This window comes from Exophiala viscosa, assembly GCF_022695815.1.
Source record: "Exophiala viscosa unplaced genomic scaffold EDD37scaffold_11, whole genome shotgun sequence".
Lineage (NCBI taxonomy): Eukaryota > Fungi > Ascomycota > Eurotiomycetes > Chaetothyriales > Herpotrichiellaceae > Exophiala > Exophiala viscosa.
Window position 1 is genome coordinate 839,751 of NW_026944363.1, and position 13,306 is coordinate 853,056.

The 13,306-nt window shown below is 51.5% G+C and overlaps 8 protein-coding genes across 8 annotated transcripts; 5 read left to right on the top strand and 3 right to left on the bottom strand.

Annotated features, from left to right (window-relative positions):
- Window positions 1–251: 251 nt before the first annotated feature.
- On the bottom strand, window positions 252–1,791 carry EDD37DRAFT_144274 (adenylate cyclase). The gene is made up of 2 exons (XM_062809604.1): window positions 484–1,791; window positions 252–398 (listed from the first exon to the last, which is right to left on the bottom strand). The coding sequence occupies exons 1-2, from the start codon at window positions 1,637–1,639 to the stop codon at window positions 382–384; spliced, it is 1,173 nt and encodes a 390-aa protein (XP_062666973.1). The 5' UTR covers window positions 1,640–1,791; the 3' UTR covers window positions 252–381.
- Window positions 1,792–2,229: 438 nt separating this feature from the next.
- Window positions 2,230–3,459, bottom strand: EDD37DRAFT_653388 (Sec61beta family-domain-containing protein; the record flags this gene model as incomplete). The annotated part of the gene is made up of 3 exons (XM_062818558.1): window positions 2,230–2,261; window positions 2,314–2,647; window positions 3,421–3,459. The coding sequence occupies 3 exons, from the start codon at window positions 3,457–3,459 to the stop codon at window positions 2,230–2,232; spliced, it is 405 nt and encodes a 134-aa protein (XP_062666974.1).
- Window positions 3,460–3,476: 17 nt separating this feature from the next.
- On the top strand, window positions 3,477–5,908 carry EDD37DRAFT_144499 (putative cytosolic phospholipase A2). The gene is made up of 2 exons (XM_062809605.1): window positions 3,477–3,514; window positions 3,566–5,908. The coding sequence occupies exon 2, from the start codon at window positions 3,645–3,647 to the stop codon at window positions 5,715–5,717; it is 2,073 nt and encodes a 690-aa protein (XP_062666975.1). The 5' UTR covers window positions 3,477–3,514; window positions 3,566–3,644; the 3' UTR covers window positions 5,718–5,908.
- Window positions 5,909–7,386, top strand: EDD37DRAFT_144500 (RmlC-like cupin domain-containing protein). Its single transcript, XM_062809606.1, has one exon. It carries the CDS (start codon window positions 6,100–6,102, stop codon window positions 7,150–7,152), a length of 1,053 nt encoding a protein of 350 aa, XP_062666976.1. The 5' UTR covers window positions 5,909–6,099; the 3' UTR covers window positions 7,153–7,386.
- A 290-nt stretch (window positions 7,387–7,676) lies between these two features.
- On the top strand, window positions 7,677–8,600 carry EDD37DRAFT_653391 (uncharacterized protein; the record flags this gene model as incomplete). Its single annotated transcript, XM_062818559.1, has 3 exons — window positions 7,677–7,844; window positions 7,895–8,243; window positions 8,308–8,600. The coding sequence occupies 3 exons, from the start codon at window positions 7,677–7,679 to the stop codon at window positions 8,598–8,600; spliced, it is 810 nt and encodes a 269-aa protein (XP_062666977.1).
- Window positions 8,601–9,214: 614 nt separating this feature from the next.
- Window positions 9,215–10,365, top strand: EDD37DRAFT_144643 (uncharacterized protein). Its single transcript, XM_062809608.1, has 4 exons — window positions 9,215–9,544; window positions 9,626–10,036; window positions 10,096–10,260; window positions 10,343–10,365. The coding sequence occupies exons 1-3, from the start codon at window positions 9,530–9,532 to the stop codon at window positions 10,177–10,179; spliced, it is 510 nt and encodes a 169-aa protein (XP_062666978.1). The 5' UTR covers window positions 9,215–9,529; the 3' UTR covers window positions 10,180–10,260; window positions 10,343–10,365.
- EDD37DRAFT_639759 (uncharacterized protein) lies at window positions 10,014–11,141 on the bottom strand. Its single transcript, XM_062817193.1, has 3 exons — window positions 10,932–11,141; window positions 10,473–10,803; window positions 10,014–10,414 (listed from the first exon to the last, which is right to left on the bottom strand). The coding sequence occupies exons 1-3, from the start codon at window positions 11,086–11,088 to the stop codon at window positions 10,339–10,341; spliced, it is 564 nt and encodes a 187-aa protein (XP_062666979.1). The 5' UTR covers window positions 11,089–11,141; the 3' UTR covers window positions 10,014–10,338.
- A 980-nt stretch (window positions 11,142–12,121) lies between these two features.
- EDD37DRAFT_144535 (uncharacterized protein) lies at window positions 12,122–13,202 on the top strand. Its single transcript, XM_062809607.1, has 2 exons — window positions 12,122–12,798; window positions 12,854–13,202. The coding sequence occupies exons 1-2, from the start codon at window positions 12,394–12,396 to the stop codon at window positions 13,013–13,015; spliced, it is 567 nt and encodes a 188-aa protein (XP_062666980.1). The 5' UTR covers window positions 12,122–12,393; the 3' UTR covers window positions 13,016–13,202.
- Window positions 13,203–13,306: the final 104 nt, after the last annotated feature.

Genomic DNA, 13,306 nt, shown 5'->3' on the forward strand with positions numbered 1-13,306 from the left:
ATGCTTTCGCATACACGACTACCCAAACCACCAGCGCCGTGCTATGTTTTGAACCTTCTGCGAGGTCAAATGATGCCTTTCCTGTGCCGCCAAACATAGTCGAATTGATCCGCCAACCGTGAGACCTTCGAGTAACGAACAGGTCTTTCCTTCTTCCTCGGCATGCTGCTGACTCTGACGGCCGACTCTGGTGTAATGATGCTCGATAGCCTGGCGGTGAAGATGGTGTTGAAGCGCCTGTGCTAAAGCGCGGTGACTTTGGTGCATATGAAGACGGTAGTCCGGTACGTCGGCAAGATAAACGTCACATGTCCATCTCATGTCAAAACTGGGCAGTGTGTTGTCCAACCCGTCGCAGACATGAGTTCTCTGTTAAGCGTTCTACACTCTGACAAAAGCTGCAAGACAACGTCAGCATCAACTTGAGATTCCAAGATGTTTGCGCTGGTCACGCAGAAACCGGAACGCTTGGAAGATACTTACTAGCATCGATTTGCTTCACCTGGGGCAAAGCCAGTCGCACTTTGTTCCTATACACAGCCGGCGCAGACAATTGAAGAGGGTTCATCTCGAAGTAGACTGTTTCGAGATTCTCCTTGTCGGCCAACTCCCGCTCGACTTCCCGGAAATCGGCCAGTTTATTGCTGCTCGCCCACATTTCTTCGAGATCTTTGAGATGAGAGATGTTCGCGAGGCGCGAGATCTGGTTGTTGGAGATATCTAGGACACGAAGTTTGGAATTGTTGGCGAAGGTAGAAGGCGTAATCTCGGTGATGGCATTGTGCGACGCATAGAGTTCCTCGAGGTTCGTCAGATCCTCAAGTCCATCAATGGATGTCAGGCGGTTGGACTTGATATCTAGAAGTCGTAGATTCGTCAGGGCAGACAGGTTCTTGATTTCTGTGATCTTGTTCTTCCCTAGCCACAGTTCCTGTAGCTGGTGGAGAGGCTCGAGGTTTTCGATTTCCCGAATCCTGTTTGCACCCAGTTCTATCGTGGTCAGGTTTTCAAGGCCTTCGAGGTTCTCGATTCTTGATATTCGGTTCTGGACAAAGTACAATTGAGTCAACTTATGTAGGTGGTTCACATGCTTGATGTGCTTGATCTTGTTGAAGCTGAAGTCCAAATTCGTGAGATTCGTCAAGTTCTCGATTCCCTTAATGCTCGAAATCAGATTGTCATAGAGGTCTAGCTCTTCCAACTTTTCGCCCCAGTTGGCCGGTAGAGATATGGAAGTAATGGCGTTCTGACGTAGGCATATTCTTTTTAGATTGGTAAAACGTTCGAGTTTGAGGGCTTGTATGGAGGATATTCGGAGATGTACCAAGTCAATGTCTTCGGTGTCGGGAGGATAGTCGTCTAGTAGATCTTCATCCGCTTCGATCTCGTCGACAGGAGGGGCTTCAGGATCTGAGTATTCTGGGTCGGAAAGAATATCTGGGTTGGTCAAGACTGCATGTCGTGGAGGCATACGCAGTTTGCCATCCCAGCCGCTGCTGCTCACCAGAGGCGCTGAGCTGTGACTGTGAGAAGCGTCGGTAGAAGGCAATTCTATATGCGCATGTTGTAGCTCCTGGTCTTCTTCGTGCCCTCCGTTGGTTTCCAGTGCCTGGTCCTTGCCCTCTGCCTGGTCCGCCATGACGCGGGGTAGTATGGCGAAAGTACGAAAACTGGGGGCGCAGTAAGTTCTAGCGCCACCAGAGTAACAAGGCTGGGAGCAGGAAAGAAGCGAGGACGGCGTGGGTGAGAGAGTCGGTTGCGTCCGAGTGATTTAACTACGTCGGGGAGAGGAAAGTTGCAGTGGTGGCCACGCGGGCAGATCACACAAGATCGTCACATGCAGGTACAAAGTACATTTTGTATAACTCGTCACGACCTGCGCACCTGAATTATGATGGCTTGCACTTGGATTGACTTGGGACCATAGATGAAGAGGGTCTTCTCATGTCCGGTGTTCACGTAGCACTGAATGTGAAGTGGCCGTACCCATATCAAGCCGGAGTTCAGATGTTCGCGTCACGCAAACACGATGTTCGTAATCCATTTCTATTCGACGGATCCAAATATGCAGCATCACTTGATCGAGGACGTATGATGGAATGCCGTCTTGTAAAATGTCATCCATGCTTTCCTCCTCGTCAAGAGACTATGCGTGTTATACAAGATATGCCTGCTGCCATGCTTTTGTCTCCCACCACAATGCTCCTGAACACCTCTGGCTAGTTGTTCTCAAGAGAATCTTTTCGTGACCTTTGCGATGACTGTAGATTGCATTAGCTTCTTCAGTACAGCACCTCAGAGTGTGCGACTTACGATGTAAAGCTACCACGCTGAAGATGAACCCCAAACTCAAGAACAAAATAACCATAGGATCCACCTTCAACCCAGGGCTGTCGTCGGTGTAAAGCCTAAGCATAGTACCCGAGGATCCGCCTGCACCTGCTGAGCGCGTCGAAGCTGGTCGTGCATTCTTGACCGATTCTTTGTGGTCGGCAGCGGCTCGACGACGGATAGCGGAGCGAGGACCTCCTGGAGGCGAGCCTGCGCGTGCAATAGCGGACGCCCCGCTAGATTTGGCGGCTGAAGGTGTAGAATCGGGCCCGGAGTCTGGACCTGAGGTCAGAGGGGAGGAAGGTCTTGGTGATGCCTGGTATGACAGTGGTCAGAATATCTTCTCCAGCACATGTTCATTGTATCTTCATATGATTGCGATCGCGTCCACACTTTGGTTGAAGCGTAGCATTGTGATAGGGAAGGGAGAGCTCATACCATGGTTATGAATAGCTGCGACACTGGAAGGTGATCGCGTGCAGAAGGTTGTGAATGAGAAGAAGTGTGTTTGGGGACGGTTCGCCTGCTGCACTAGGTGTAGGTAGTCGAGCCGGAAGCGTAAGAGATGTTGCAGAGTGTCGTCCGAGGTCAGTGAGATCTGGACCTGGAAAGTTGTGGTGGTTGATGTGTTGTGGACACTTTTACAGTACCAAATGGATCGATGAATTCTGGGGAAATAATTCGCAGCTTGCAGCCGCAGCCTGAGAGGCTACTCTAGGCCAGCCTTGCCCCTAAACTTCAACGCTCTTGGCACTGCTGGCCCCTATCAATCGCGCCGTGCGAGTGCTATCTGACATTTCTCTATAAATGGTGTTTGGTCTGTTTTCCGGGTTTGCACATTTTGCACATTCTGTTGCTTACTAACTATCATCTTGCCCTGACCTTCTTTCACGTGGGCACCATCCGCCCATCAATGGTCGAACAAGCAGTCTCCTGCGTCTGGAGCTTGACTTATGCTTCGAGCACGCCTGACAATCATCCAGTCTCATTCGTTCAAGTGACCTTGGAGCCTTGTCTCAAGGCTTAGCATTCCCAGCACTTTTCGACCTATATCGCCAGAATGTGCCTGCCGTCGACAATGCGGCGCACCAGGACTTCGGGTATCGAATCCCGGGCAGCAGACTTCATTATTGTCACACTTGTCGTGTGTGGGCAGACTAGAACGTTATGGCCGGACTGAACCGTAATGGTGCTTCATTTCTAGTTGGCGATATAAAAACTGACGAACTAGCAGCACGTCACACGTTTCTGAGACGACTGAGCAGCAGGAATACGAGCAGTCTATTCTGCATAAGCACTATCCCGAGCAGGGTATGAGACATGATGGACAACAACCCGAAGATGATGGGCCGGAAGCCGAGGACGAGGACGAGGACACCTCCGCTCACATGGCTGACACGGATATCGGCTCTGGTGTCAAAGGCAAGTTCAAAACTTTCTGGGAGAAGAAAGTCGTGCCCGCATTCCCAGAGGCTATCGCCGACGTAGCCATCATCAAGTCTGCTCTCAAAGTCGAGGCAACAATCACGAAGGATATCAAAAACATGACCAAGCATCCAGAGGTGAATAAGATCGCAGTGGTGAGACGTGGCTTTGAGCTATCGCCAGAAGAACTGAAGTTTCGCGAACTCCGAAAAGTCAAGGCCTGGAACGCTTTTTGTCGGTATATGGACCTCAATCCTAGGGATGTGCATGTCGACGATGTACCTATTGTGGCTTTCGGTGGATCCGGAGGCGGATTCAGGGCGATGATTGGTATGCTGGGATACTCCGAAGCAATGAGGCGTACAGGCCTGTGGGATGTCTTGACATATGTCTCTGGTGTCAGTGGCAGCTGTTGGAGTCTTGCAGCGTATTACACCTGGGCTGGCGCAAGTATGGAGAGAGTCATTGAACATTGCAGGAGAAGGCTAAGCCCTTACCATCCGCTATCACCTGAAGCTATCAGGGAAGTCTTACAAGCACCGGGAGGTCCCTCGAAGACGTTGGGACCGGTTGTGCAGAAGCGGCACAGCGGGCTTCATACGGTGGCTATGGACCTATACTCGGTATTCACCACAGGCCACCTGTTTCTACTGCACGATCCTAGCCTGGATCCTCCGAAGAATACCAATGTCAAAAACGAAGTTGCAGGATACCATGACCAGTGGTACAAGTGGACCTCGGCCATGAAATTCATCCAAGATGGGAGAGAACCGTTTCCCATCTTGACTGCCATCCGGCACGAAAGACCTTGGAAAGACTGGGCAGACAAGGAGCATCCATTCAAGGACGCAAATCCCCATGCAAAAGAGCAAGAAGAGGCTGAGGACGCTTGGTTCAATTGGTTCGAGCTTACGCCGGTAGAGGTAGGTTGTGACGAACTCGAGGCATGGGTACCGACGTGGGCATTCGGGAGACCCTTCGAACAGGGCAGGGATGTCATGCAGCTTCCCGAACAGTCGCTCGCGTTGTTGCTGGGGCTTTGCACGAGTGCCCCTGCAGGGCCTTTGACGTCCTACCTCGCGACTATCAAGAGAAGTCTTCCTCCAGGATTCATTGGCAACTCCATCAAAGATGTGGCGAAAGGAGTCGCGCATATGTGGGGTCAGAAAGGTACCGAAGAGTTCCAAGCTCACCACCCTCTACACGCGGTCAATGAACACAACTTTATGTTCCACCTGACAAGGCCGGCGAACCCCTCAGAACCATCGCCCCCGGGAATTGAGAATTCGCCTCGAATACATCTTATTGACTCGGGAATGGACAACAATTGCCCAACGTACGTGATGATGCATCCGCGTCGGTATGTGGATGTGATGATCAACATGGATGCTTCGAGCGATGTGTTGAAAGACACATTTCAAGAAAGGGTAGACCAGATTGCTGGCCGCAGGAGCTTGAAGTTCACCAAAAGGCACCCGGAATTTAAGCCAGGTGATGATCCCAAGGATCCTGCCCGATACAACGGACTCTATGCACAGATATATGATGGCAGGATCCTGGTTGATCGACCTGAAAAGGTCGTTGACTCGTACGGTAATACGGTGATCAACCCACCAGCACGTCCTTGTTTGCATGAATCGACTATGATATACATGCCACTGTTACCGAATCAGGGCGCTGTGCATGATTTCGATCCTTCTACCGCGAAGTTTTCGGGATCGTATAACCTCGTCTGGACACGGGAGCAGGTTGACATGCTGGTCACGGTGTGTCTGGCAAACTTTGCCGCTGGCGAAGATACCATCAAGAATGTGCTTCGAGAGGCATGGCTGAAAAAGAAGGCCAATAGAGAGGCAGCCAGCGATAGTGCTCGTCCGTCATATGTTGGTGGACGTGCTCCAGCCAGAGATATCTCCTCCCTGCCGTATGTTGGCGGACGGGCTCCCGTGTACCAGTCATAATAATACACGAGTATTGTGTCCACAGTGGTCGAATGCTCGATATTGTCCATGGTCAGCTGTAAGTCAACGTCCACAAAATCCAAATGCAACGGTGTTTCGTGTGATTGGTGGCTGCTTACCACACCTCAGGATCGGGTGGTGAGGCTGAATCCGAGTCTCCCTCAGCTGACATGACATCTGCTTGCCGAATTGCTGAAAGCTATATTATGGCTGCATCTGCCCCCATTTCCTTATCGAAAACTTAATGAGACCCATATTCACCCTCATTGCCCATTTTACTGCTGGTGATCTTGTTTGTTAGTTCTTGAACTAAGGCGACGATCTGAATATCCATTGCCGAGGTCACCCCAGGCGCTAAGCGAGGCCGACCCCTTAATTCAAAATGATGCAATTCATCACCTCCATCGTTGCTATTCTGGGCGGCAGCAGCACGAACCCTTCCCCAGTATCGGGTGGATTGGTGGTAGACACAGCTCCGACCACCCCGCATCGACCTTATGTCCTCCCTAACCTCAAAGGCGCCGCTGTTGATTTTGGCGGATTGATCATTCGAACACTTGTTCCCAACGTCACTTCGAGCGGTGGCTTGTCCATTGTCAGCGTCAACTCTGGCCCGGCGGCTTTGAATCTGATTCACCACCACAAAGAGGTCGAGGCATTCTACGCTCTTAAGGGTGGTGTTCAAGTCTTCCACAACTCCAACCAAGGCCGCCAATTGCAGGCCAACGATTTTGCTCTGCTGGCACCTGGTAACAACCACACTTACCGTCCTAATGACCTCGACCTCCAACTCACATTATGCATGGCCCCTGGGGGGATTGATGAGTTCTTTACCTCCGCCAGCAATGCGTATAGCTCATCAGGTCCATTCAATCCAGGACATTCGTCCCAGCTGAACATCACCAAAGTCTTGGGACTAATGCCGCAATATAATATCATACCAGAGCCGTTCAATACTATCAACACGGACTGGGTCAATGGCACAACCGAGGACGGCTTAGACACTTGGCAGGTAGCCGAACAGACCTTGCCGACAGATACTTCCAAGCCATACTTCATTTCCAGCAACCGTGGACCAAAATATCTGAGTCAAGATGCTGGCAAGGTCATTGCTCAGCTGGCCTCACCGAAGCAAACGAACAACAAACTGTCCGTTGCAACAATCGCAATGAAACCAGGCCCCAAGCCTGCTGCTTCCAGGTTTAATGTGGACCAAGCTTTCCAGGTGACGGAGGGTCAGCTTCACGTTGAGATCAACGGCGAGAGAGCACAATTGATCTTTGGCGATCTGGTCTTCATTCCCAGAGGAACATATTTCAATTACTGGTCGACTGTCGGCTTTACCAAGTTCGTTGCCTGGTCTGCTGGACCAGGACTTTCGGACAGTCTCATTCAAGGAGCGGAAGAATGGGATTATGCTGTGTGGCCAGCGTGACGTGACTGTGAGGATGAAAGCACGTTTCACTATTGATATCAAAGACATTCGGTCTATCGTAACAAATCAATTGACAGACGGTCAGCTTCGGCGCACACTTGCAAAAGCGAAGTAACGGACTGTGTTTCAGGGTAAAAAGGCCCTGGCAGATGGGAGCAATTTGTTGCATTTGGGACGCCTGGCAGGATTAGATAGCTCAAAATAATGATATCCTACTTGCCCTCCTTGGACACATTCTCCTGGTAGCGAGGATGTGTTCTATCCACTGCCCAGTCTGGACTTTGCCCTAAGACTCCAACCCAAGATGCTGGCATGGACGTTCCGCGGCATACTCCCCGCAAAAGCGGAACCTGTCCGTGCTCCATGGTCAGCCATTTGGGACTTTTGTTCCCCCACAAGCTCAGCTAGACCGGCATGCTAGATGTCCGTATACTCAAGCATGAAATGCCCAAGTGTTCTCACGGTGACAGCTTCCGGGGCACTTCATTCATCGACACAGTATGAGCCCGACCAGAGCCGTCGTCATGGCAGATTGGAGTAAAGACCAGTTCATGTCGGCATGGGACCAGAAATACGTCTCTACCAACCTTAAACCAGGCTCAAGGCCATACGACGAGGCCTTCTTCCTCAACCTCAATTCCGACTTAGTCACCTCACGACCTGACTTGAAACATATCTCATATACCCTCATCGTACACTCTCCCCAGATGACACCGCGCATGATCTACGCTCACAATCACAGGCCGCGGCATGTTGCGCAGCAGGCCGCGCCGATATCGTGGGCAAATTCTTCGACGACCTGACTAGGACCTCTTCGCCCGAGGAATCAGAGCAAACCTTCCTCCGTCTCCGGGAGGCCATCACCATCATTATGCCCTACCTCGGGATGCCATCTTGTGTCCCAGCATGCTACGGCATGATTGGCGTGATACAACGCAAAGGCCAGCAATTCGCATCGACGAAGGTTCTCCGTAAGAAGACCATCTCTGAGGAAGACGTGCGCAAAGGCTACGATCTGCGCGCACAGATCTACAAGGGCGTAGGAAACTCCGAGATCTTCGACCTCATGGAAAAATACTTTACTGATCTCTGTGAGTCCTGACACTCACGTAAGTAACCAAGCCCAGGGTTTATTGACATGCGTGCGTCACATAGATACAACCTCGACTGTCGTCACCTGGGGGTACTTGATCTCCAAAGCCAACGAGGAGGTCTTCCAGCCTCAGGATTCGCACCTCATCGTCGCAACCGCGATCATGGCTCTGGGTGCTACCCGCCAGACGAAAAGCCACATCAAGGCTACGTTGGGTATTGGCAATTCGGTGCAGTGTGTGAAGACGGTGGTGGGCGTCGTCACTCGAATAGCTGAGTGGGCTGATCGTCCTCGACTTGGACCTTTCGATGTGGATCAGCTGGCAGTTGAGATTCGGGAGGCGCTGAAACAATAATGATAAAGGTGTACAAGTTGACGATGAGCTTCCCTTCAGTCCTGTGCAGCGGCTGTGTAGGTACCGACATCGACCTGCTTCACTCGACGCTATGCAGTCTTCTCTGAAACATTTGTGTCCGAGAGCCCTCGTGTTGGAAAAGTGGCTGGCGGTAGAGAGCTCAAAGGACGCGTTTGGTAGGTCTCAATTATAGCATCGTCATTGTCTGTTATTTTGCCGAGAGCCGCGTGCTGCGAGCCTTCCAGAGCGACGACGAGGTGCCTCGTCCTCGAGAATACGCTCTAGCGTACGTAGACTAACGTGAGCCTTGTCGGCGATGACTTCCTGTGGCACTTTGCCCTCGAGGATCTTGACAGCAGCAATGATCTTATTCTTGCGCGGCGTGTCAACGTGGCTGCCCTTTTTGCGTGGAGAGCATATCTCGGGTATGTCGTCGAATGCCTCAGTGCGACAGCGTTTCCGTCCCATTGCTTCTAGTATCTTGTTTTGTTAGTAATTAGTAAGAGAAGGGTGGTTAGTTGAAGCAAGAGAAAGGATAACAACGCGTTCGCGTGAAATAACCCAGCACTTGTCTTGCCACTACCTTAGACCCTAGTATCCCTAGCCTAAGGAGCCCCCAACCTTCCCCACAAGCCTGAACCTTTCAGGGGCATGGATTACCTCGGGACGCCTAATCTGAACTTCCCACTAACCATGTTTTTTTTCGTGCGGTGACAGTTATTCCCACATGACGGCCTTTCTCAGTCTCTTCTCAGCCTCTTTCGGTTCTTCGCCAATCAAGCGATCTTTGACATCTGATTCGGCGCCCCAGACTTCGTACGGATATAGCTTACCATGTCTTCATTCCGCAACGCAAGTCCTGGCAATGATCTGATGCAGGCCGGCGGCTTCACCGACACATTCAAAACAATACTACGCGCGGGAGGCGGATGGGGAACTGTGAGGTAAGTCACACAGTCATCAACAGCAGGGTTGAACCACGTCTCCAAGGCTCTTGGTGCTAATTGTGATGCTGTCCTCGATAGCGGTCCGGGTTTATTGTACGTCTGTCCACATACCTTTCCTCCTCTACTTACCACATGTCCAGCATGGTCCGAGTCGTCCTGTCAGGCACAATCGCTTCAGTCTTCATGGGTATGACAGGTGCCTCAATTGGTGCCCTCATTTGGGACACCGCGACCATCCCATTCATTTTCTCTGCATGCAGCGGCTTCGTCCTGGGCGCTGTTGGGTTCTACCGCGACGCTGTACGGAAATCTCTGCGCAGTCTGGACCGGTACCCGCGATTACTCCAATTACATCTTGATGCCAATTTCCCCCACCGAGGGTTCGACACATGGCCCAGTACGCGGTTCAGAAGCGGATATTTCGCGTCAACCTGGGTTCTACGGAGTATGCTGGTTGCAAGCTGGCTGACGGCATCGAACGCAATCGATGTGAGTTACCCCATGGTTTGTCTTTGACCGTTCGAGTGCTCATGTGGTACCGGCAATAGCGCATCCTGGAAGCCGAAGAGGAAACCATTCTCGCTCCATTCACGAGGGTGGTAGATCTGGAAGCTGACTCTCAGATGGAATGAACATGCTATGGGTGCGAGGGCTTTTGAACATTGGACGACCACTTGGTACCATTTTACCGCGAGGAGCGTGCTACTTCTAAGGTGTGATTGAATACTCAGTGCTTTCCCTGTAGTACAGGAGAACACGTATGCGAGCCTCTCAATTGACAATGCCCCCTCTCAGTGGAGAAGCAATCCGCCATTAGCACTGATCACGTTTCCAGTGACCCATCTACTTTGTTCCGAGCAAAGAAACCTGCCAACCACGATTTAGCATACAGTGTCACCAGTCAGATGGCTATCTTGGAACCTACCCGACGATGGGAGCAATATCGTCTACTTCACCAATTCGTGCCGCAGCAGGAGTAGCGTCGATGGTTGGCTGCATCGCGTCAAGATACTCTGTGTCTGATGAGAACCACATGTCCGTGGCAACAGGTCCAGGGTTAACGCAATTGACCGTGACACCGTACTTCTGACCGAGCTCCGCAGCCCAGACACGTGCGAAAGCCTCGAGTGAGGCTTTGGACGCGGAGTACAGAGATGTCGAGGAAATTCCTTGTCTCGCTAGTATGGAGGACATCAGGACGATCCGACCATTTCGAGCGATGTGCGGCAAGACTGCTTTTGTCAAGAAGGTGACGCCTGGAACAGATGGTCATGTCAGCCCGTGTCATTCTTGTAAAGTGGGAGCGGGCTTCGATAAGTGGCTAGGCTAACGGGCGTTCTCGACAAAGCAACGACAATGACTTTACGGATCAGGGATGCCTTGCCTTTGACGTTTGTATCGTCGAAGCGATCGTAGAGTTCATCCGTGAGGTCAGCCAGGTCACACTTGTCCCATACCGCAGCATTGTGGACAAGAATGTCGATTTTCTTCTTGGGTCCAGAAAGCTCCAGGGCATTCTGCACCATAGCTTCTCTGTCCATCGATTTTGATATGTCGGCCTGAATCACAAAAGATTTTGCGCCAGCCTGGCTGAGTGTGCTCGCAACTTGATCGGCCGCTTCTTTGCTTCGATCACTGACATAGTTGACTAGTACATTGGCACCTCTTTGGCCCAGATGAATGGCAATGGCAGCTCCGATAGTTCTGAAAAACGAGTACCTCGGTCAGTGTCGACAAAACTCGAGTTGGCAGGGGGAATCATTTTCACCTTGCTGAGCCTGTAATTATGGCCGTCTTGCCTATGAGTCTTGAGTCATCTTTCGATTCTCTTTCAAATGATGCTTTCTGCAGCGGCGCCCTATAAAACAGAAGTGAGTACTTCGAGCCTCGTACAAGGGCCGGCTTGACCTGGTTTATAATAGATGAAGCCCACATGCCTACATCTCGAACTCTATCACACGAGACATGGGTACTTATCGCGGTGCCCACTCCTACCGCGAAGCGCGCTCCGCCGCTGGTGGAATTGCCCGAATAGGCTTGGGATGGCAATACCTACCTAGGTACCTACGCTGCTTTCTTGGAAAGTCAAAAGCTCGGTGTGATTTCGTGAGACACTATCTACCGACCCAACCGTGCTCGAGTTTTCAGCTTGACCTCCACGGATGCAACCGACCAAAAGCATCCTCCCAGCAACGAGACTGAGGTTCGAACTTCCCGTTCTTCCAGAGATCAGTCCATCTCCTGTTCTGTCGTGGTTGTCTCATGCATGTTTTAACGGCTTGGTCACTGATTCTCACTTCCAGCGTGGACCGAGCTGCTGGCCTCAAGCCGATTTATATCTTCGACTGCATGTCGGCCTTGACGAGTACATAGTAGCTGTGGAAGAGAATGTCGGGAGCAGACATAAGAATTCACTCGTCTTCGTGTCTGTGAAGTGAAGACCTCGACCGTTGAGATGGCTTGGCTATATGACCGTTGATATCGAGGGAATGAACCCTTATCAAGAAATTTCACATCGACCACTCACGTCATGGCCAGGCGGACCTTAGGCGGTGCCAAACGCTTACTGTTACCCCAGAAATCCGGAGGAGGGGCACCTGTCAAGGACAATCAATCCACTGGTGGGGAAGTATCTCCATTGCTCTTGCGACTGCCGTTAATACGCTCTCCCTCCCACCTTCCTCGAAGCACATACCACCCCGATTCCCTTTTGTCGTAATCTCAAGTGCAAAGACAAACTGCGACTCTGAACTCTTCTCCTCGTACCACCCATCCATCCATACCAAGCTCCCAAAGTACCCCAGCTACCCATACCAGACTCAAAAGCATTACCACCGCAGTAAATAATGGCCTCACCACCATCATCCTGGCAAGATCGCCGCTTCATGTTCCCCGCCGGCAAGGAAGTCCACCAAGGTAGCCGCCGCTACTCAGGCAGCAAAGGCTCCGAAAGCGACATGACACTTTCGCCAACTGTCTCAAATACAGGTCCACCACCACCAGCTCCCACACCAGCTACGGAACTACCACCAGACCTCGAGCCCGCGAGTACCGGTCGGATCCACCCACCATGGGAAGGCGACAGACGCTTCATGTTTCCTGCCGGGAAAGAAGTGCACCAGCCTACAGTCCGTCGTGGCTCACAGTCCAGCGAGAAAAGTGCCGACAACGCCGGTGCAATCAGAACCTCCGCGTCACCACCTGCCTCATCTGGAGGAGGTATTGCGGCAGCCCTTGCGGGTAGACGACGGGTAAGCTATCCACCCTTCACGTGAAGAGTAGAACTGATAAGCTCGTATTATATAGTCCTCCGCATCGAACCAAGGCGTCTTCAGCGGCCTCATGGGCACTCGCTCAGGTAAAGAACATTACGACGAGCGCCGACAGGGCTGGGAGGACATGAAGTCGCCGGGCGGCATTGGTGGATTCTTCAGCAATCTAGTGAGTAAGCCTGCGGACAAGAAGTAATGGAACAGAATGAGACGCCTATGATGAAGTTATGGGCCATGACATAAGTGTGGTCTGAAACCAACAATGCTTGGTGATTACTTTTCGCATGGATTACGACGGAATGAAACAAGGTGCAAACGAGGCTCTACGATTGTATGAAGGGTGTATGTATTGATAGTCTAGCATCAAATTGATTCTCAACTTCTCATTCTGTGGTGTCCTATGACCTCAAAATGGCCCTTAGTATCCGGTCATTCCTGCTTGACACGATACGTTTCCAACGCCTCTTCCTCCACGGGTATCATTCTA